This window comes from Polyodon spathula, chromosome 33, assembly GCF_017654505.1.
Source record: "Polyodon spathula isolate WHYD16114869_AA chromosome 33, ASM1765450v1, whole genome shotgun sequence".
Classification (NCBI taxonomy): domain Eukaryota; kingdom Metazoa; phylum Chordata; class Actinopteri; order Acipenseriformes; family Polyodontidae; genus Polyodon; species Polyodon spathula.
The window spans coordinates 240444-262666 of record NC_054566.1 but is presented as its reverse complement, the minus strand read 5'-3'; the positions used below and the strand labels follow the sequence as shown (position 1 = coordinate 262666).

The 22223-nt window shown below is 35.7% G+C and overlaps 2 protein-coding genes across 4 annotated transcripts in view; both read right to left on the bottom strand.

Annotated features, from left to right (window-relative positions):
- Positions 1 to 22223, bottom strand: part of LOC121303493 (rab GTPase-activating protein 1) — a 108047-nt gene that overhangs the window by 42663 nt on the left and 43161 nt on the right. The gene's annotated exons all lie outside the window — the stretch shown is intronic.
- On the bottom strand, positions 18336 to 21543 carry LOC121303495 (probable G-protein coupled receptor 21). The gene has a single exon (XM_041234213.1). It carries the CDS (start codon positions 20486 to 20488, stop codon positions 19439 to 19441), a length of 1050 nt encoding a protein of 349 aa, XP_041090147.1. The 5' UTR covers positions 20489 to 21543; the 3' UTR covers positions 18336 to 19438.

The following is a 22223-nucleotide window of genomic DNA, read 5'->3' as shown; positions in this document are numbered from 1 at the left end:
TTTATTACTGCACACCCCTCAAGAACAGTATCCCTGTTTCCACCCCACAGTGAGCTGCTTGAAGTCTCAAAGGTGCAATGAATGCTGGCACTCCAATCAGCCAGCACTTGCAAATACTTCTTCTAATCTGCAGCCAACAACAGTATGTTTGGCAGAGAAGGCGCTGGATTATATTCTGACTCCATTTTCCCTCACAGTGAGCAACCATGAATCCCAAAACAAAAGAAACCCACCACCTTCCTCTCTTGCTGACATGCTAGAAGTAAAGCCCATGAAATTATTTATTTTAAAAAAAAAAAAAAAAGGAATTTCTTGCAATGTTCTTTCATCCATTAATAATTTTTTTATAATAAAATACTATTTTCAAATTAGCCAAATGTTTTTATAATATTTTCTTTTCTTTTTCACTTTGCAATTTAAATGTTTTGTTTTTTTTAGTTTATTCACTTTTTAATATTGTGGTATTTTATACTGGTGAAAAGCACAGGGCGTTAGCTAGAAAAGAACAAAGAATTTAAGCTTAGGTTTTAGACATACAATGTAGTGTTGACCAAACACTGCATCCCAATGAAAAACTCATGAAAATTGTGTTCAGGGCTTTAGGCAACTGATAAAAACAAATACATACTGTATTACTGTGCGGCTTCAAAAGGGGAGTCAGAGAGAATTTTACATTATTTTAATTGGCCTCATTTTATTTTTATTGGTATTACTGGTATTGGTAATACATTATGTGTAGTTTTGCTTCAAAAGACAACAAGAACTTACTCATTATCTAATAATATGCTTGAGCTTTAAAAAAAAAAAAAAAAAAAAAAAAGTACAAATAGATTCTGTCCTTTTTCTTTGAGTACGATGGTTTAAAGTAGTGCTCAACCAAAGAAAAAAAGCAGTGCAGTTTGATACAATAGTATTACATTTTTCACCTTCAAAAAGTTATAAAAAAAATACTAATGTACGATATCACAATAAAGAAAATAAACCTAATAGACCAAATTACCTTCTAGACAAAGAAAATGAATATTGCTATACAGTATACATTTATGAAAATTAGCTTTACATGTATTTTTTTAAATATTCAAATATTTGTCCCGGTTCTAATTTAAAGATTATATTTTAAGCCCTGCTTGAATAAAAGTGCAATATAGTGAAAACAAGCCAATACATCGCAGCACTTTTTCAATAGGATGTATTAAAAGAAATAATAATGTCTCCAATGACTTGTTGTCTTAATTCCTGTAGTGTAACAGATGCCTCCTCTGTGTGAGTCATCAAGACACCTGAATGGTCTCCTCACATGGCCTGTGCCCTTGTGTGAACAGAAAAAGAAATAGGTCTTCTAGGGAACAAAATGCTACAGCGCCATCCACACTACCTTTCAGAAATGAACCCTAAACTGCTGCAGTGGGCCAGAGCAACTACTGTACAAGGGCAGCATCTGTCCAATTGATACAACATTAAAGCAATGTAAAATGCCACTCTCTCATTATTCTCAGGTCCACAGAATCCTATTAACTCATGGTGAAGTTACACAGATTCTGAAATGCTGTAGTCTCATGTTTAGACTTTCAAAACAGGAGCATTTCACATTTCAGTGCCTACAAGCCTTAACTGTTCATTATCAATAAATACAGAGCCGTTTCTTGTGCCAAGGCAACAATGCCTTCAGAGCAGTATTTCTGATGTCTAGTTACAGGAAGAACCTCTTCTCCCAATACATTCATAGAAGGTCTGGAACCTTACAGTATTTGGAACTTAACTGGCAGTTTGGACATGACCCAAACTGAACTACTTTCTAGCAGCAATTTATTTGACAATACTGTCTTTGACTATAACCAGTCACAGATCAAACTGCCTTCAAAACAAAGTTGTTAAGTTAGACAAGTACAATAACATGTTTTTAATGGATTTATTAAAACAGCTGTACAGGTATGTTTGGCAATCTGCTAAAGCAATCTGTCACCTGGCTTGTCACCTATCAATATGGGCTAACAAGCACATTTAAATGTGTTACTGATGTCAATTTTAAAATACTGTATCTTCTCTTTGGGTTTGAGTGGGTATTCAAACAGCAGGGAGAACTACCCAAAAAGAATGAATTGCAGCTCATAATGCATCTTATCATCATCTTGCAAGGAGCAGGAGACATGGCAAGTGTGCTAGAGTGAGTGCCAGCACAAAGATGATAACGACATGTGATGAGTGGTGCCGTTTAAATGTGGAAGGATATGAAATCTGCAAGGATTTGACATCTGCAACTGGCTGAACTAAAACAGCAACTCCTTAGTTCTCCAAGTAGAGTCCTTGGCCAAGCATTGGGTAAGCATTGAGGCTGAACTTTCCCCTTGCAAAGAGGTATCTTGGGCAGGGTTGATGCACAGTGGGTGGGCAGACTGCATGGGAAAGCTCAAATTAGTTGTTTTTTGCTGACTGAGGTACAAATGATATTCCATGACCGCACAATGATCAGCCCCTGGAAAGTGAATAACGCTCATGCATCCAGAAGCACATGTTAACTTTTGAATGTATTATTATTATTAGGGGTGTACCGATACTTCTATTATCTGATTAATTACCTTTAAGAAATTTGACGTTGTTGGGTATTAATTAAATGGGGAAAAAAACAAGTTAATTTCTCAACACAAAACAATGCAGTACCTCGGTTTCCCTTGTTTGCACAATTATTGAGTTTCAATCAATAACAAGCCGACAGTGTTTTTAATATAGAGCCTGTCGTAACCAAACTAACTACAAATGTATATTTTATAAGCGATTATTCGTCTTTCTTTTATACTTTTGATATGAAATAATATTTATTTCACTTTCCTTAGAAATGCGTCATCCGTGCAGGGAATAGTGGTATTGCAGTCCTTGGCAAAATGTAATTTGTAATTAAACTTGACAGAGTTTAATCAGTTTCCTCAGCGCAGCTCTTGAGTTTAAGGAATGGTAACATTTCCATGATGAATCACTTGCAATTGCTCGTTTTGCAACATATTTGCATTGAGTTTACAGCCTTGGTATGGCATTACAGCAGTAAAATGATTCCAATTGTCTCAATGCCGAAGTTAATTGCCATTGATTGGTGCTAAATTGTAAAGGAGACGGAAGGACAGCTTTTCTTGTTTTGAAATCAACACATTAATTATGCCTGTCGACAAATATGTCTTTAAAGGTACTAGTATCGGCAAATCCAATATATTTGCAATAAGCATCACTTATAAATAAGTGGAGTGCTGTGCACAAATTATATATATATATATCATTCAATCATTCTTCAAAATACAAATACAATTATAAACATACATTTCCTTTCATAGCTGGTAACAAATGCAGATGGGAAATATAAACAGCTAACAAAAGTTAAAAATGTAATTATCTTGGATTCTTCTAGTTTCAGTCAAGAACAGAAATACTGTAGATGAAACTAAAATTGTTGACACTTAAGATAGAAAAAAGTCTTTAATTGCATTTTTACCAGGATTTCTTTTGTAGCACCATAACTTCTAAATCCTTGCATCTGCCTTAAGCGTTGCGCTTCTTGTATACAAACAATGCACAAGGCAGCAGATGTACTTTTTTAAAAAAGTACTATATTAATACATAATATATTTTGCTGTACTATTTCCTCTGATGTCGGCAATTACTGCAATTATCTACTACAGTTTTTTTTTTTTTTTTTTTTTTTAATCCCTTTCCCGCAGCTGAGATGATTACATAATGCTAATGAGGCAAATAATGTCACAAAAGCCTTGGAGGCAGAGTGGAGGTGCAGCAGCAAGGGCAGCTTTATATCCCTGCACAGTGCAATAGGAGCGATGACAGGGTCGCTGCACATTCACTACGTGTTCTCATGAAAAGTTTCCTTTCCTTCCACTCATCTCACAAGACACGACACGACAGAAGTCGTCCTCCACACAGAGGAACAAAGAACACCCAGAAGACACAGCAATAAGCAGCACAAACAGGGCTATGCCATGAAAATGTGTATACAAATACATATATAAATACACATTTATATACACACACACACACATATATATATATATATATATGAGAGAGAGAGAGAAAGAAGACTCTTGGCAAGCCACAGATGTGTGTGGTAATGAGTCTATTGCTCACTATACTAATATCCAGTAGGATCATTAAAAAGCCTTGTTTGCCACTAGTCTGATATTAATGATGTTACTGCCCAGCTGTTTAAATCTGACCATTTTTAGTTGCTTCTTTTTCTTCTCTCTCTCTTTTTTTAGCTCCAAACAACCAACTGGCAGAATGATGTAGTTAAGCCAGACTATATTGTTACTCTAGACAAATACTACCTTTTTTACAGTTGTGAATTAGACCCAGATGCATGCGGCAGTTTAATACCAAGTGCATTAGTAAAATATTAATCCTCGGCCGAGAAAATGAGAAACAAAAAATTGATATGTGGGTGGCTGAAGAAATCCGAGGTAGTGTTCACTGAGGAATGGCGATGTATCCCTCAACTGCAAATTAAATATTATGTTGAATTACTCCCCAAAGCGGCATTACACTTGAATAACAGGTTATTGTAGCTTTTTGGCAAAACAGCATATGAAATGTCTATACCAACTTTTCATCAAAACTGGATAAGTGGTTTTGAAGAAATACTTAAATACTGTACAGATGCTTCCACTACAGCTCTGCTGTCAGGATTAATCACTGCACAGCCCACTCAAAATATTGCTGATTTTTATTTTGCATCTATTTATTTTTACAGCATTTATAGTAATACAATTTCTAGCAGTGCCCTGACCTAGAGAATGACAGGGCAGCTTGTAGATTAAATGGTCTAAACCCTAGCATCTGATGTGCATGTTACAAAACTGGTTACGCAAGTCAAAAGAAAAATAATTGGGTCTTTCTTTTTACATATCGATCAAACCTGTTCACATTCCTGAAGCTCCTCGATAATTAGATCACCACATTCTGGTGGAACACTAGAAAAGCCACTGTAATCTAAAACTCCATCACAATAATTACAAAAATTTCACAAAAACAAAGCATCACCACGTCCCAGCAAATAGCACTCACTCACTGTACCATCTCGTGGGATAAACAGACATACTGGCTTGCAGCATAATCATGGATAAGTGAAGGCTGTTTTGCAGAGATAGTATACTGTAGTCACAAGGAATTCTACTGTACAGCGATTGCTCGTAGTTTTAATTAATCATTCAGTAAGAAAACACAATCAAAGAAGCTGTTTCCCACATCAGAAACAATAAATGAGTAAAATATTAACATACAGGCTTTATTAATTTGTGACATTTTATGAAGTCACTATCTCAAATGGCTCATGAGATGTATGACGCTTTGCCTCATATAAGCTTCCTAACCCTATGGGGACCTAGCTAGAGTATAACACACTACTGATGCTAGTACCATAAAACGGCACCCAGAACACAACAGCATATTCAATAACTCTTTGCAAGAAATGTGCATGCTAGGTTTTATTGACTATTTAGTGACACTTGGAAGATAAGCAGACAGCAGAACCATATACTGTACAAGGATTTGCACCACAGGTAAACTGTATAGAAAGTAATGACGTTAGGATGCTGTGCACAGGGTACAATGCAAACTAAATCAATTAAGGCATGACAAAATTACATTGACCCTTTCTTCAGGTGGGCAGAACTGTATCTAATATTATGCAGAACTATAAAACTGCAAATCACAGCTACAGGAAAAACAGGACTTCTAAAACGGATCCCAATTTTAATGCTGCATCATCAACTGCATTAAGTCTACAAAGATTAGAAGCAAATATATATTAGTGACAGACATGCGTTACAAGGCAAATTCTACGGTAGCTGTTTTCTAATTGAATCTACTGTATGAACACAGCTGGCAAAAAGTACTTCATCATAACCCTGGGTGCCAAGGCATCATTATAAACCGTACTGGCTCGTGACATTTTGCAGACATAAGCAAAACATTTCTTTGTTACATCAAAAAGCAAACTACAGCCCAAGACCACGTTTCTTAATTGGATGAATCTCATACAAGAGACAATCATTCTCATGTAACTAATGGCAATTCTACTGGCTTATATTCCAACTCCACAGTCATTTATCATAACTAAGGCAATTACAAAACAAATATTATTACTAAAGGGCAAAACATTGTAATAAAAAATGATTAAACACATCACAGGGTTACACAACAGGGTGCACTGTAAAGCAATCACTCTGGAGTGTGTTAGTACATGTAAAATGGCTTAATGTAAAGAAATTGAAACAATAATTGAGACTTCAGGCCTTACTGTACGTAACACAATAGCTGGAGCGTTGCTAGATAATCAGGTATTTTACAAGCCGTTTATAAATACAGTGCTTCCTGTAATAATCTTGGAATTTATCAGATGATCTTTGTCATATTGCGTATCCACAGACCCAGACTAACATTTAGAAACCGCACCCCCACAACTGGAATGACAAATTTATATGAAATTTCTATTGAGAATCTGCATTATAATATAGAATGGTCTGGTGCTCAGTATAGTTGCTTCACTAAATGGTGGATTATTTATTTATTTATTTATTTATTTACCCATTTCCCATTTATTTTAACTATTAAACTTCTTGTGTTGGGTCACATTCATCCACAACTTACAGTCAGTAAATGTTCCCCATTAATTTATACACTGCGCTTTTGGAAACATAATGTGCATTAAAAACCGCATGCAATATTTATTTTGCCTAAAGCAATCCCACTGCACCACAGCACAGCAACATTCAGAATGTGATTACATTTACTTCATTGCACTTCACTTTTCACAGCAGATCCTTCTAGCACAGTACCTGCCTGGAGACTTGGAGCTGAACTTATACGCTGTTCTGAAGCTGACCTTCCCTACCAATCTCCCCAGAGTAGAGCCTGTGTCAGGTTACTCTACTTCAGTGCTTTAATAAAGCTTTGTCGATAGATCATGGACATCACAGGCCCTATGCTATTTAGGCAGGAACAAACACAGAGCTTAACATACTAAGCCGTTCAGATCATTACCGCAGCCTTTCAATGTGACTTCAACAAAAAATGCACACAAGAAATCATAACAACTATAACATCCAAAGCATTGCAGAAATGAAAATCACACAGCAGCTGCTTCTTACCTCAGGAATATTACACGTGGCTGGCGGCTAAGTATTCTCTCTGTAACGTGACTCCAAATACACCGAAAAAACTACATATAGTGAAATGTTACCAAAGATTATATATATATAATCGTTTATTTCGTTATTATTAATAACACTGCTATTAGAATGGTTAACAGTGCAGCTTAATTTTGGTACACATTTATTTCACACACATTTCATGAGCTCTAAATGCTGTATTTCTTATGTTACTTGTTTATTTTTAGGCAGTTCATTATGTTGAAGCACCAGACCAATATCAGACAGGCCTGTTCTTTGTCCCTCCCTGACTTAAAAAAAAAAAAAAAACACTCTTGCTTAAGTTATATTTCAGGAAATGTAGCCAATTGCTACATACCAAGACTTTCTTTAGACTCAACAATGTAAAACATTAATTTCATGGTGACTGAGCTAAATCTCTTAAAATTGCTTATAGTCAGCCCCTGTTTGGACTGTGCAAGTATATGCTAAATTACCTTGTTATTTACCCAAAGAGATCCTTGCCACAATTTTTCCTTTCTTGTTTAAAGTTACTGCAACTGTTTTTCACTCACTTCATATGTTTATACCTGTACGAGTGACAAGGTTATTAAAAGAATACATTAATTAAAATGATGGCATATCGAAATACTGTGTCTCTGTGAACATGCTGCATCTTGCAAATATTAAAAATACCTGATGATAGGATGTATATTTAAGTATATTTAAGCAGTGACTTCTTAAAAGGATACAACAAGTACAAGGTATGAGTCTGACTTCAACTACTGCAAATCGTCGCACTGTATCAGTGTTTAGCCACATCAGTATGTAAACATAGTGACAATCTACTGCACAAAACAAAGAATAATTATTTATTGTGTTTTCTTAATTTAATGTTGCTTCACAAACCATTACTTTAGAGGATCGGCAAAAAGCAGAATACTTTAATAAACTAAAGTCAGAGGCAAAGGAAACTTCTTGTTTATAAAAAACAAACAAACAAACACAGAACATATTTAACAGCATTATTATTTTCTTAATTGCTATGAAAATGCATTTTTACGCAATTAAAAGGTTTCCAAAAATAGTATCATTAGCTTAACTTCCTAAGACCACATTATGATTAATACCAGAGTGCGCAATATGTGATCAGAAAGGGAAAAGGAAACGTGATGTGGAAACTTTGAATGAGGAACAAAGTGCTTTGTAATGCACTGTACATGTCGTGACTCTTGAACGGGTCTGTTTTTTTCTCCTTAGATGTTAAGATTAAATTACTAATGGCAGTATATAGTGTGTCCTAACATTTTACAGTGTAGTGCTTAAAATAGGATTTGAATAAGCAGAAGCACATTTATTTGTTGCCTTGTTTCCGTATTTTTAAAGAGCTGGCCTTGAGCAAGCCAATTAGCGCTTATTAAATATGCACATCGACCCCCCTTTTTGTTTCTGTATAAACACCAACTCATTATAGATATTTTTAGCCCCCGTGTATTGTATTTTATTTTTTCAGATGGCGACATGGTTTTTGAGAACAAATCTAATTTTGGGTTGATTTGCAATTGTCGTATAGTGAAATGAAAAGGCTAATTCATAGAAAATAAGTAACTGTTTAAAATGAATCCCCCCATGTGTCAGTAAGTTCCAATGGACTGGCCCAAAGTTCTGCACACTTCTTGGTTAATTTCTGTTAAACAAACTACTGTATTCTGTACCTTAAAGTTCAGTGAGTCCAGGCTGGAGTTTTGCCAGATTTCAACAACTAACAAGCATACCCGAATGAGGTCTAGCACATCAAATAAAACTGCAGATGTCAGACACTGCTATAGCACTTCACTTTCCACCCACGCATACATCAATCAGCTTCCTGCATCAAACTGATGAAGAACCATCCTAACTCGTAACATTAATAGGTACGCGAGTGCATTAAACATGTTCTCTGCATAAAATAAAAATGATTGTAATGTACATGTGAAAGTCAATCACTTAAACAACACTAATACAGGCTACAACACTATTGCTAATGTTACCTGTTTTTAGTTTTGCCCTACTTTTAGAAAGTTAGATCCATCTCTGCCAACTGAATTTACCTTATTTTTATTGAATCAAGTAAGTTACAGTGCTGACAATGGTTTCCTCTTCATATTAAATTCATTTTTTATTGTCAAACAGCAATATGTATACACCTGAAATCTTACTATCTTAATGCATAGAACTGTATCTTGCTCATATATATATATATATATATATATATATATATATATATATATATATATATATATATATATATATATATATATATATATATACACACACACACACGTACATGAAGAACAAACGATCACACATGTTTGGATAGGAGTTATTAAAACACCTTAATATACATTAAAATCTAAAGTTGAATGAAAAAAAAACATGTTTTGTATCCCCCCCCCCCCATATACTGTATCTAATAGTAGGGCAGATAGGAATCGCCTTTGAGGAGAGCTGCGTAAGATTCTTCCTTCCAACAGGAAATCAAGTCCTGTAATTAATAATATGTTCCAATGAACTCTGTTTAACCTTTCTATCTGCAATAGTAGGGATAGGAATTTTAACCTGAAGTATAGACTTAGGGTCTTAGATCTTAGGGCCTAGAGTGCTGCCTCTTGAGATTTGCGGGATTCCCCTGTGTGTTTAAATCTAGAGTACTACAGCAATATAAATGATAAAAATAATCTCTGCCTGGATTAATTATAAACAAAGACCAAAATACTTTGGAGTTTTGGAGCGGAAGGAAGCAGCTCAGTAATGTACTGTGCACGTACCATTTGAACGGTCAGATTTCTACCATCACACTTTTAATAGCTTGTATGCATACCAATGTACATTAAACTTATTTAAAAGCTGTAACATTCAGAATGATCAGGAGAGATTAAGGGCCAGCATACTCACTTCAACTCAAAGAACTGCTCTGTCCTGATTCTTATGGGAATTACCTAGTCTATTAAAGCTATTTGAATTTATTTAAGATCCAGCTGAAATGACCCTTTCAATCTTGTATTTCTGGATGAGAAAGCACATCAAGTGAACTGATCTCACAAGACACCAATGCAGATCCAGAATCCTCCTGCTACAGACATTCACACAATGCACAGTGCTGCAGATTTTCCTTTTGGTTTAATCACTGTCAAAATATATCCATGTGGACTATATAGAGGATAGTGAATGATCGTTCGTGGTATATACGGTTTTTATTCACCACAGGAGGATGTCCCAATAAGTATTCTCTATTAAAATTCAGGGTAATATTTATATAGTTGTGTATGTGTATATATTGTAATACTAACTGTAAAAGCACTTACAAGGGTTCCCTCAGGGCGCTGTCCGATTTCAAATATAATTCAGTTTAAGCGTTGAAATTTGTCCTGGCCCCCTGGAGACTACGGCCTAAATTCCCCACTGGCCCCCCAGGAAAATCACAGTCAAATTGCCCCCTCCGCATTAAATGTAAAATGGGCAATTTGCCCACAGTGGGAAATTGGGCACCAACAGTCATTTGAGAGCACAATGCCCCCACCTCCAACTAGTCTCATCTCAACAGACCTGAGAAGTGAATATACTACATGTGGAATTTGCAGTCCGAATATGTCATTCATGAAATCTGAATACAAATAAAGCAACCTTTGCTGAAATATGCATCAACTGGAATATAATTATTTTTAGATTTGCAAAAAAGGCTGCAGGTCCATCTAGTCAAACATTTAGAAGTATAATTAATTAGATTAGATTAGTAAAAGGAATAAAACACATAGCTTATAGAAACTGTTAATTAAATGCAGTCATGTGGAAAAAACAATTACTTCTAAACACCTGAAAAGTCTTTTCCTAAAATAATTTTAAATAGAAAGGCCTTTCTAACCAGTTATCTAATTAACATGCAGATTCTCAGTACTGTTATTTTTTCTGTCTTGTTCCGGTTTGTTTGATTTCCCACAGGACAAGACAGTTTGAAGGTTAAATGGCAATTACGTATAATTGTGTATTATGTATAATTCATTTCTGTCCGTTTACATTTTTTTCAATAGATTCTCATTAAAAGACAGATCCTATTTACAGTCCAGTTTGTATACATTCCCCACTGACTAAGTTAGCTTCAAGGAGGAAATATTCCACCAGCATTGGCTCTGTCTTGTTGCTAGTACAGCACTATAAGAGGAAATAGGCTGGCTTCTGCTACACTTGCAGCAGTTGGAGGTTAACGTGACACCTTAATCTCAAATATGTGATTATGGACGCTACATCAAGACACTCAACAGGAAGGATAGTGTTAACATGCATTAAGAAAAAATAGTTGTACAATAATGCCCTTTTCTTCTTTGCATTGTTGGCATCCCCACTTCTTAACCCTACCATTTCCTTGCTATTTTTATACCTCGCTGTGAGAAATGTTCAGCTGGTCTATTTCTCAAGCTAGCAGGGCACAGAACTAAAGGAAACCCTTTCTGTGCACACACCCTCGGCAGGCTTGGATTGAAAGAAAGAGAGCAAAGAATGACAGGAAGAGAGTAATAAACAAACAGAGACAATTCAGTGGAAAACAGCCATGAGAAATAAAACATTTCAGTACGGCTTGAATTTCCCACTGCAACTCTCTCTCTCTCGGTTTTATAAAAACTAGCTACAAGCCAGATGTGCTTTCTTCCCCTGAAACAAGCCAGTGGCAGTCAGTGTTTGTTTTGATATGGTATAGCGTAGTGTTATCATGACTTTACACATGAGGAAGGCAAATTACTTTTGATTTGGTACATTTCTTTTAAGAAACCAAACCAAAACACGAGTTTGATCATTTCTGGTACTTCATTTAGCTTTTACTTTCCATAGAATAAAATAATAATAATAAAAAAACTATCAATTGGCACCAGCTTTTAAAAAATGTTAAAGCTCTCTACTGTATTTCCACATAATATATACAGAATTAGTCGCTACAGAATTAAGATGTATTTTTCCGTTTGTGCAAAAGGACAAAGACATGCACAAACTGGCCGATTACCTTTCTTAACGCAAATGCAGGAAATACATTTGAAGGAATAATAAATAAGTCGTATGTTTGCCTTCATCTAGGCTTGATTTGCTTCAGTACCCCCTGAAGAGAAAGGAATGTATTTTTCAGAGAGAAAAATAAGAAAAGGGAAAAAGCACTGCTGTGCCCTTCACAGCTGTATCAAATAAAACATGATTTACTATATGCTGAAAATGTCAAGACACAGTAACCTTTTCATGGTTTTCCCAAAGGGATATTGGGTTACCCACCCAGCAACTCTTCAACTGTATTTAAAAGATAAGACTCTTTCTTCAACAGAAACGGAGTTAAATGTAAAGTACTTTTCCACAGTCAAAAGTATTGACTGTTTATTACTGTCAAACATCTACACTGTAAAGAGATATGATAGCTCCAATATTACCACTGAAATCAATGCAGTATATTAAGCAGTACCTCTACATTATACTTTAAAATATATATTTAATTTTTGTTTTTCTATTTTAAAAAAAATAACATTTCTCACAGTTGAAAATAAGAAACCTGTATTAGCTTTTTCATATTAAAAACATATTTTAACTCAAAATTCTTTAGTATCTAGTGTTATAGTTGTCTTCTTCCGATACAAGGATTACCCAGCTTCAGAAACACTCAATCAAAATGATCAGGTAAAAACACCTAAGAAACTCATCACTGCTTTCATTAATGCAGGAAGTTTTTTTTTTTTTTGTGGTAATTAACTGATCTAAATACTAATGATTTTTTTTTTTTTTTTTTTGTGTGTCACTCAATAATAATGATTATTTTTTGTCAACACCACCACCCACCCCACCAATAAAAAAACAAAACAAATGCGGTTTACAGTTTACTGACAGCATAACCAAATGAAAAATGCCAATATATACATTACACATGACCAAAAAAGCAATGCTATAAATAGTATCATTAATGTTACTAGAATAGACTTTTTTTTTTTTTTTTTTTTTTTTTTTTTTTTTTTTAAAACACACATTACAAAATCAAGGTGCTTATGCACTTCACAAATAATAAACTATGGTACACAAGACACTTTGTAAAATACTTGTTTTGCCTTTCTAACCCATGACTGATGACTTCATAGAGACCAATAACCACAAAGACATACTTAAAGAAAATACAGCTATAACTTACTCATTTCAAAACATATGCACTTCTATTTAACATTTAAAAACAATACAGCAGGTGTATATTTTTCCACTTTCTTGTAGAACATGCTGTCCTGTAAAAACAAGTGAAGTAAACATTTGTGTTTTATGGTGTCTTGAGTAATATATAAGTCGTCTGGTTTAAAATCCAAATATGGCAATTTGGTGCAGTTCTACATGAGAAAATGGAAGTCCCTAGAGATGGCTAGCCCTTAAATTGTGTTGGTTTTCGTTTCATAGCATAACTTTCCCACAGGAAAAATACTACTTGGTCTTTGGCAAAACAATGTCCCAAAACATGCATCAGTGAAAATACTGCACGGTCACACATTTCTGTACCTTTTAGTACTTTCATCACTTACTCAAAATAAAGCCCTGAAAAAGGCACGGCACTTTCACAAACAGTGAAGAAATGAACACACATCTTACTGAATTCCATTAGTAGCTTTTTAAAATAGGGAAAATGAAACAATGCAGCTACAACAAAGTTTACCTTACCAACATTTTATAGTTCTGATTCAAAAGACATTCAACCTAGGTAAATAGGCATGGAAAAACCTACAGCTTCACTAAGGAAACGTTTGCGAATGTTTTATGTTATCGTAATAATAAATTGTTTTATAATTTCTTGTAAACATGTCCTCATATCAGATGGACTAGATATACAATATAATTAACACAGCAAAATGTTGTTACCAGCATAAGGAGCATTCACAGTAACATTTAGAAATTCATAACAACATTTTTTTTTGTGTGTTTTTCTTAACCCACCAGGAGCTGGTTTCAGCAAAGGAAAAATATGCAGCTGTACCATGATATACCTATGCGTTAGTTATAACATACATACAAACATACAGACCAACATCAATACATATAGTACGTACGTACTTGAAACAGGAATTCAGCTTTATAGCTGTATAAATAAAATGATGACCACGCATGTACCTTGCAGGTCATCAGTCTTTTTGTTTACTACAGTTTATTTATAGATTGGAATCATTCTAAAAAATGCTACATCAATATTTATTTACAATCCAACACCAACACCGGTTCACAATTTTTAAAAGACAGCTAAACATCTTTCGGTTTACAGCGCACACAGACAACTCGTTAGAGTTGCATTAGAACAAAAGCCCTTTATTGCATCTGTGATACATTTTAAATTGATTTAAACACATATATACAGACAGCATTTTTGGTGCTAAACGCCACAATTACACAGTATTGCACAGTTCCCTAGATATAACTTTGGAATAGTACATGTCTAAAAGCATATTCTAATAAACACCAACCAAAGACTGTAATTACAGTGTTCATTATTTTTAATACAATTATTCTTTTTTTTGCCTTTCTTTGAAAAAAAAAAAGATTTCACTCAGCACATCCAAACAGTTAAAAATCTCTATAATACATAACTTTGCTCAAAAGCCAATAGTCATTTTAAAATTTGCATAATTTAAAACTGATAATTTTTAGTATGCGTTTAACACGCCTAGTGCCATGTAAAGTTGATGGTACAAAAAGGTAGGTACTTGAATAAAAAAAAAAAAAATAATCATTTTATTTTTAGATTAGGTCAGCAAAAATATGAATATTGTATTCCGAGTCCTGAAACAGACAGAACACCACAAATTCAAGTTGCGAGTCACATGTAAAACAGTATCATTCATTAGCAAGTTTGTTTACTGTACACACTGTACAATAAATGTGCTTAATGTTTTAAGCAAACTACACAGCATGCTGCCACTATGTTTATTAATACAGACCACCGAGTGCCAAAACAAACATCAATTAAAGGTTTAAACAAACAAATATATTTTAAATAAATCACTCAAAAGTCACTTCCTTCTAACCATCCTACTGCATCTGGATTTATCAAGTACTTTGGTAATAAAATGATAGCTTCGTAGCCATGATGTGGGAATGACTGTCAGTTTTTCTCTCCAAGTTCAAATTAGCAATGCTGATATTTTAGAATGGCTTTGTATTCTTGTTGCAGTTTTAAAACAAAAATGCATAAAAGGCATTCCTGTTGGAAACTCACACACAACACTAATTGTGCAGGTTATTTTTTGCAATACACATCACCTTTTTATCAAAACATACAGGAATTGTACAAGTAACAAGAGTGAACTCTCCTTCAGGGTTCAGATAATACTTAATTAGATCCCCAATAAATGGACAAAGACAGAAATACATACATGCATGGTTAACCTTAGTAAATGACAATAAAGTTCCATCAGAATTATAATAGTTATCGGACAGATTTAAATCTGGCTGTTTTTATCATCTTACTCTATTGACTCAATAGTCAGCCACATCCCAGACTAGTAACCTAACCAAAAAACGTGATTACATATTAATTCCAATCTTATACTTCTGCAATTTACCAAATGTTTAAATAGGAGATATAATACAAAGGCACTGTCAGATTCCAATGTTTTTTGCTTTCTGCTTATTCTACTCTATGCAATAGAATTAGCAGAGAACAAAAATAAGTGCAAATAGATGCACGTTTTACAGATGCAAAAAAGTCAATTCAGTTTCAAAAGCAACCAACCAAACATATTTAAATGTAACAAAATAAAATTCTATCTGCTCTTCCACCCACAAGAGACACAAATCTTATTCACATGAAGCCAGTAAACTACCATTATACCTGATGTTAAATCAATCAAAGTTGAGTGATGAGCGGCAGGAAGTAAAACGAGGGACAGACTCCCCAAAAGAGGGTTAGTTGGCACCTCTGAATTAATCTGGGGATGCTTCTCTGGTTGCTAAATTTAGAAAACTTAAGGAATTGTGTAATTGGGGGGCCTTGCTATTTTAATTAATGTTAGCTCCCAAGAAAGCTATAATAAAGGCTTTTGTTTCATTTTAAGATTACCAAACTAACAAGTGGCCTTTATGTAACTTCAGACTTTCCAGAACACAAATACAGCACACTAGCTAGTTCACATTCCATTAATGCCTAGTAGTGTTTATTTGTTAGGAAAAAGTGACTTTAAATGTTATTCTCAATCTGATAATTTCAATTATAGCGACACATTACACTATGTAACACAATTTTTGTTCCTGGGTAGTGAGTGTTATTTCCTAATTGCTTATGCCTCAAAAGTATAGAAAATGGCTATTATTCCCCACAAACTTTGCTTTTGTGACCAGGACAGTGATATTTCAAAATATCACTATTTCCAATGGGAAAAAGGGCAAATGTGTGTCTTTTCGTTCACATAAAGTCAGAAAAAAACAACATATGAATCCAAATTAACATGCATTTATACTAAAGTAATACAAAAATGACTACAAAAGATTTAGAAGTGAGTAGTTTTTCGAGATTTACGATTATACTGTAAATACAGTCACAAAAGCAAAGTTTGTGGGGAATAATAGCCATTTTCTATACTTTTGAGGCATAAGCAATTAGGAAATAACACTTACTACCCAGGAACAACAAAAAAAAAAAATTGTTACACGGTGCTATCAAAGCATTAATCCTAGAGCTAATCAATGTTTTCTTTTAAGAACAATAAACCAAAAAAAACACTTGGCTATGGGTTAAAAATCCTTTGCAAACATGACACTTTGGGTAGTTAGAATGAAATTCAGAATTCTGCTTGAAATCGTGTTAGTAGAGAGGTATGCTTCGCAACCAGCATTTCGTGTACTGTGGAAAAACGCTGCTGTATCTAAAGAATCACCTATCAAATTCATAGTTTCAAACCAGCATATTTAATTTCACACATTTCAAAAGAAACTGCAGATTTACTGAATGTCTTACTGAACTCCACCCTTCTAATAAGCTTTCAGCTATCACAGCTATTAATCTTGATGCCAAACTTCAATGCAATTTTCTTTGTTATCACACACAGTGATTTCATCAGTGAAGATTAGGGAAAATATGACAAAGAAAAGCTCTTTGGCTTCAGGGATTGGAGGCTGTTTAGCTTTTATTTTAAAGTCAAACATGTTGTTAAGGGAAATCAGGTGAATACCAGAAGAATACTATAAAACTTTGCATATTAGTAAGGTGAGTATTAGTAAGGTGTTAGTAAGGTGTTTTGGCCATACAACCCAGAATATGTTTTGCATGCCTTTAACTAAATAAAAAATGTTTAAGGTTAAAAATTCAAAACCATAACAGATGTTACTTTTTACTTTTGGATATGTCTGTATTTTCAATTATTATTTGTTTATTTAGCAGTCGCCTTTATCCAAGGCGACTTACAGAGACTAGGGTGTGTGAAGTATGCATCAGCTGCAGAGTCATTTACAACAATGGCTCACCCGAAAGACGGAGCACAAGGAAGTCAAGTGACTCAGGGTCAAACAATATGTCAGTGAGAGAGCCACGATTTGAACCAGGGACCTCCTGGTTACAAGCCCTTTTCTTTAACAACTGGACCACACAGCCACCTGCATATTATTTTAGTAAATACAGGTATATTTCCTTTTTTTTCTCTATTGTCTACTAGGTTGTTAGATATTGGTTGATTGAAACAAGGCTGTGCGTTTGCAGGTCTATGAGGCCTAGAGGGAATGTTTACACTAGATAAATGCGAACCATGTACTGTACAACCTTGTTTATATTGTAATTTTGTGAACATTCATAACACACACTGCAATTTCAGGCTTGTCTAAAAATGTTCTGCACAGTTCAATCACAATGCGACTAATCTGAAAGTTGAGGAGGGTGGGGAGTACAATATAACAAATTGGCTTCTCGCAGCATGACATTTCTTTTCTGGAGAGTGCAGTCAAATCATTTTTTATGTTGATTCGCAAACAGAGAAACCAACGTGGAAAAATATGAACATATATTTTCCCTACAGGCAATACTGTAACAAGCACCTGTGACCTGGAATAACACTCGTAACTGTGTTTGTTTTAAATAAACAGTGCAACCAAGTAAGTGGCTCCTTGTCATAAACCATGCCCCCAAGGTATAAAACAGACAGCTATTGTTACAGGTAATATTTACTTTAAAAAAAAAAAAAAAAAGTGCTTCATTATATATTTCAATAATTTACATCTGAATGCTCCCATCTCAAAACAATGATTTTGTTTGTCGCATGTTTTTGCTCTCAGTCAGCGACATCAGGGTTAAAAAAAATAATTAGTCAGATATCACTACCACCACTGCAGGACCACTTGTTGTGTTTATTCATGCTTACTTTGACGAAACCATAATATCTGAAGTACAATAAACACTAACCATAGTCTCTAAACGCAGCACTAATTTCATGCAACACAGTGGTTTCCAACTTTACCTCACGCAGCACTACCAGCATGGTTCCCTTTAAGCAGCGACTGAAAAAAGCAACTAGGATGCACTGAGCTTTTAAGTAGTGATTTGGTGGTGTGGAAATGTTTATACATTTAGAGATTTCTTTAGACTTACTGACTGACCACAAGTGGAGCAGATCAATGGACTTTATATACTGAAGAACCTCTTTTGAGTTTTGTAAAGAACTGGAGAAGCCTAGCTTCAAAACATTTGGAAAATGTGAATGGGTTAAACTGTTCATGAGCAATATGCATACAGAACACCAAGGACTTCAAGTGAATCACTTTAAATCAAGTCATTATTTTATCCAGTGAACTGAAAGGCAGCATCATTCCTGTATTTGTTTTTATTTTAAATAAATTATTTTGCATTGTAAGCCTCTCAAATCATACTTTTAAGCATAATGCAGGAGCACACAGTTTTAAAAAAGCATGATGAAACTGCTACTAATTTAACACAAATCAACTTTGTTTTGGCAAACATGGATGCGCAAACTGGCCACAATCTGTATAGGAGGCCATCCAAGCCCACCACTTGAAGGCAAACATATCGTTGGGCTCCTCTGAATAACGCCTTACGGGGCATAACCAGCAGTGACCTCCCTTGAATTACTAATAGTAAGATGGGAGATCCCGCTCCAACTGCATCTGTGCACACACACCCCCACCCCAGAGTGAGATCATAGAGATATACTTCTTTTAACCCCTGTTTTGCTTTCAAACAAATCTGATCACATTGTTAGTTCAGTAGGGACTGCAACTTGCAAGCAAAACAGAAACCGTGCGCTTCACCAGTTTTGTGTTTGCTAAGCATTGCAGCCGTTTGTGGACCGCTTGCTACACTGAGGCAGAGGCTTCTTGCTCTTCACGTGGCATGTGCAGGAGGCACAGACGGCACCCGAAAGCCGCTTCAGTCCTTTCCGGAAGACGCTGTTGGAGAGGCTGTAGATGACACAGTTGCAGAAGCTGTTGCTGATGGCCAGCCAGGTGGTCAGGAATGAGGCGACAGGATTGCTGTAAATGTTGGAGCTCTCCAGCAAGAAATAGATGATATAGGGCAACCAGAGGATGTAGAAGACGCTGGTGATGCGAAACAAAACCATAGCGTAGCGCCTGTCCGGGCAGGCCTGGCTGTCGGGAGAGTCTCCCTCCTGCGAGCTGAAGCGTGCTCGGCGGTCATTGATTTCTTTATTGTGCTGCTGACAGATCCGGAATATGTTAAAGTATGTAAAGCAGACTGTTAAAGCAGCTGGCGCATACAGCATCACCACAATAAAAGAGGTAAAATAGGCGTTTGTATCCCAGTTTATGGCACATGACTTAAATATGTCCCCATGGTAGCCCGGTTTGCCCCAGCCCAAAAAGGAAGGAAGGAAAACCAAGCAGGAGTAAATCCAGATAAGAAAAATGCAGACCCGTAGCCTCCATGGTGTGACCAGAGTGTTATACGATAAGGGTCTCGTAATTGCAATGTATCTATCAACACTGATGCAAGCTAACGAAGCCATGGAAACGCTTTTGAGAACAGAAACTATGTATCCGAAAATCTTGCAAGTCACAGACTCCTGAAACCCTGTGGAGTAGTGCAGCAGGGACAATGAAGGGACCAGACAACTCACCCCTACAAAGAGATCAGCGTATGCCATGGTTTGGATGAAATAGCTTGTTGTGTGGTGGTTCAACAGAGGTGCACAATGAAATACAAAAATAACAACAAGATTGCCTGAAATAATCAGCACAGTAAGAAAAATAATGATTACAACTTCCAGGATGCAAATGTTGACAGTCTGTGAATAACTGATGCCCAGGAGACAGAAGGTTTGGCTGGACTGGTTTCCACCGAAGGAAGAGTTCATCTTGAGTGTCTGGCCGTGCTCTTCAGTTTAGGGCTCGGTTTGCAAGCCCTGACCAGTTGTGATTGCTCGCCGGCTGTATTAATGCAGCGTCAAAGCTCTCTCTCTCTCTCTCTCTCTCTCTCTCTCCCCCCTCCCTCCTTGCAATGCTCACAGATGCTGCTCCGAATTGTCTGCAGTGTAATTTCTCTTTAAATTCGGTGAGCAGTCACCCCTTTCACATGCCGGGAGATAAAACGATGCAGCGCTGCTGCCATGCTTACTGCGATTTTAAAAATAAATAAAAAAGGACAGAAGCTTGAATGAATAACTTATACAAAACAGCAGCAGGGATATTAAATAAATAAATAAATAAATAAATAAGCAGGTCGTGCACCTGTCTTCGACTTTAACGGGAAAAGTAATTCTGTTTGCCTTTTTAGATAGCTCCCACTGATGCTGCTTCGTTAAACAGCTGACACAGTAAAGAAAAGAAACCCAAAAGGCACCTCTTCGGCTGCAGCAGCGATTAGATGGACCCAAATGTTGCCATTAAAACTGCAGTCTCCGCATGAACAGGTTTAGATAATTGTCCTTTAGTTCAGTTTTATCAACACCCCGTAAGACGAGGCATTCCAGCATTCTTTAAAGATCAATTAGCCGTGAAAGGAGAGAGACGAGGACACAGATATTAGAGTATTCCTCTTGAAATGTGGAGACAAGTTCAGTTTAAAAAAAAAAAAAAAAAAAGCACTGTTAATTCAGCGTTTAAAAACATTTAAATATCCCGGAACAAAGATAAATAAATAAATAATCCAGATATGAAGCTCGGTGGAAGTCCCAGCAGCACAAAGGTGCTGCTCCTCAATCCCAGCCTGGCTTACTGCAGGGTTGAAATAACCTCCCTGCCAGCTTTTCTCTTACTCCTCCCTCTCAAGCCTCTGCCAGTGAAACGACTGCACTGGAGAACAAATGCAGCAGCAAGAAATGTTGCTCCAATTCGACACCATAGGCATTACTGAATCCCATTTTTCACTTCAGGCTCGAAGCATTAAGACTTCCAGCATCCTTCCTAGTTGGAATTTAGACAGCTCTGCCAAGTGCATTGGATTTTTATTACTTGGATTTGAGTCAAAGTAGAAGAGAAAGTTGTACAAATACAGTACATTCTGCCCTTTGTTACTGTGAGAAAAAATTAAGAAAACATTCCTGCTGGCAACTCAAACAAAAACCTCCTTTTAATCCTCGCTACACATCTTGAGAACCAAAAGCATTTTTTCTCTGCTCATATGCACCTGCTCGCATGACAGGAGAGCTGTTTCCATATTTAGTATCCACTAATGGAAATTAATATATCAATCAATCACAAGGCACAGTAGTCATATATTTTAACTGTGGAATTAGAATTTATACTACTTCTAGGATTTTTCTTCTGTCAGTTGGTGATAAGACACTTTACAGAAACACCATTGAAAATGCAGATTCCTTGGGATTTCATAGATCAGTCATTTTATAATTTACTCATGAAAATACCATTTAATGTCAGGTGTCACTAACAAAATTACAATATACAAATTGCAAATTGAAATTTAATTTAATTTTACTGTATAAAATGTCACACATGTTCAATACAAAAGTACACAGACTTGAACTTCTATGTCTCGAAATAGTCGTGCCTCTTTAAAAACAAAGCCACCATCAGTAGCTACAAACCACTTGATATTTATCTGTAACTAACACTGTACTGTCAAACATTTAA

What these genes read in the sequence shown, in the direction of transcription:
- LOC121303495 (XM_041234213.1), bottom strand. Translation starts at nt 20,488, where the DNA reads ATGAACTCTTCCTTCGGTGGAAACCAGTCCAGCCAAACCTTCTGTCTC.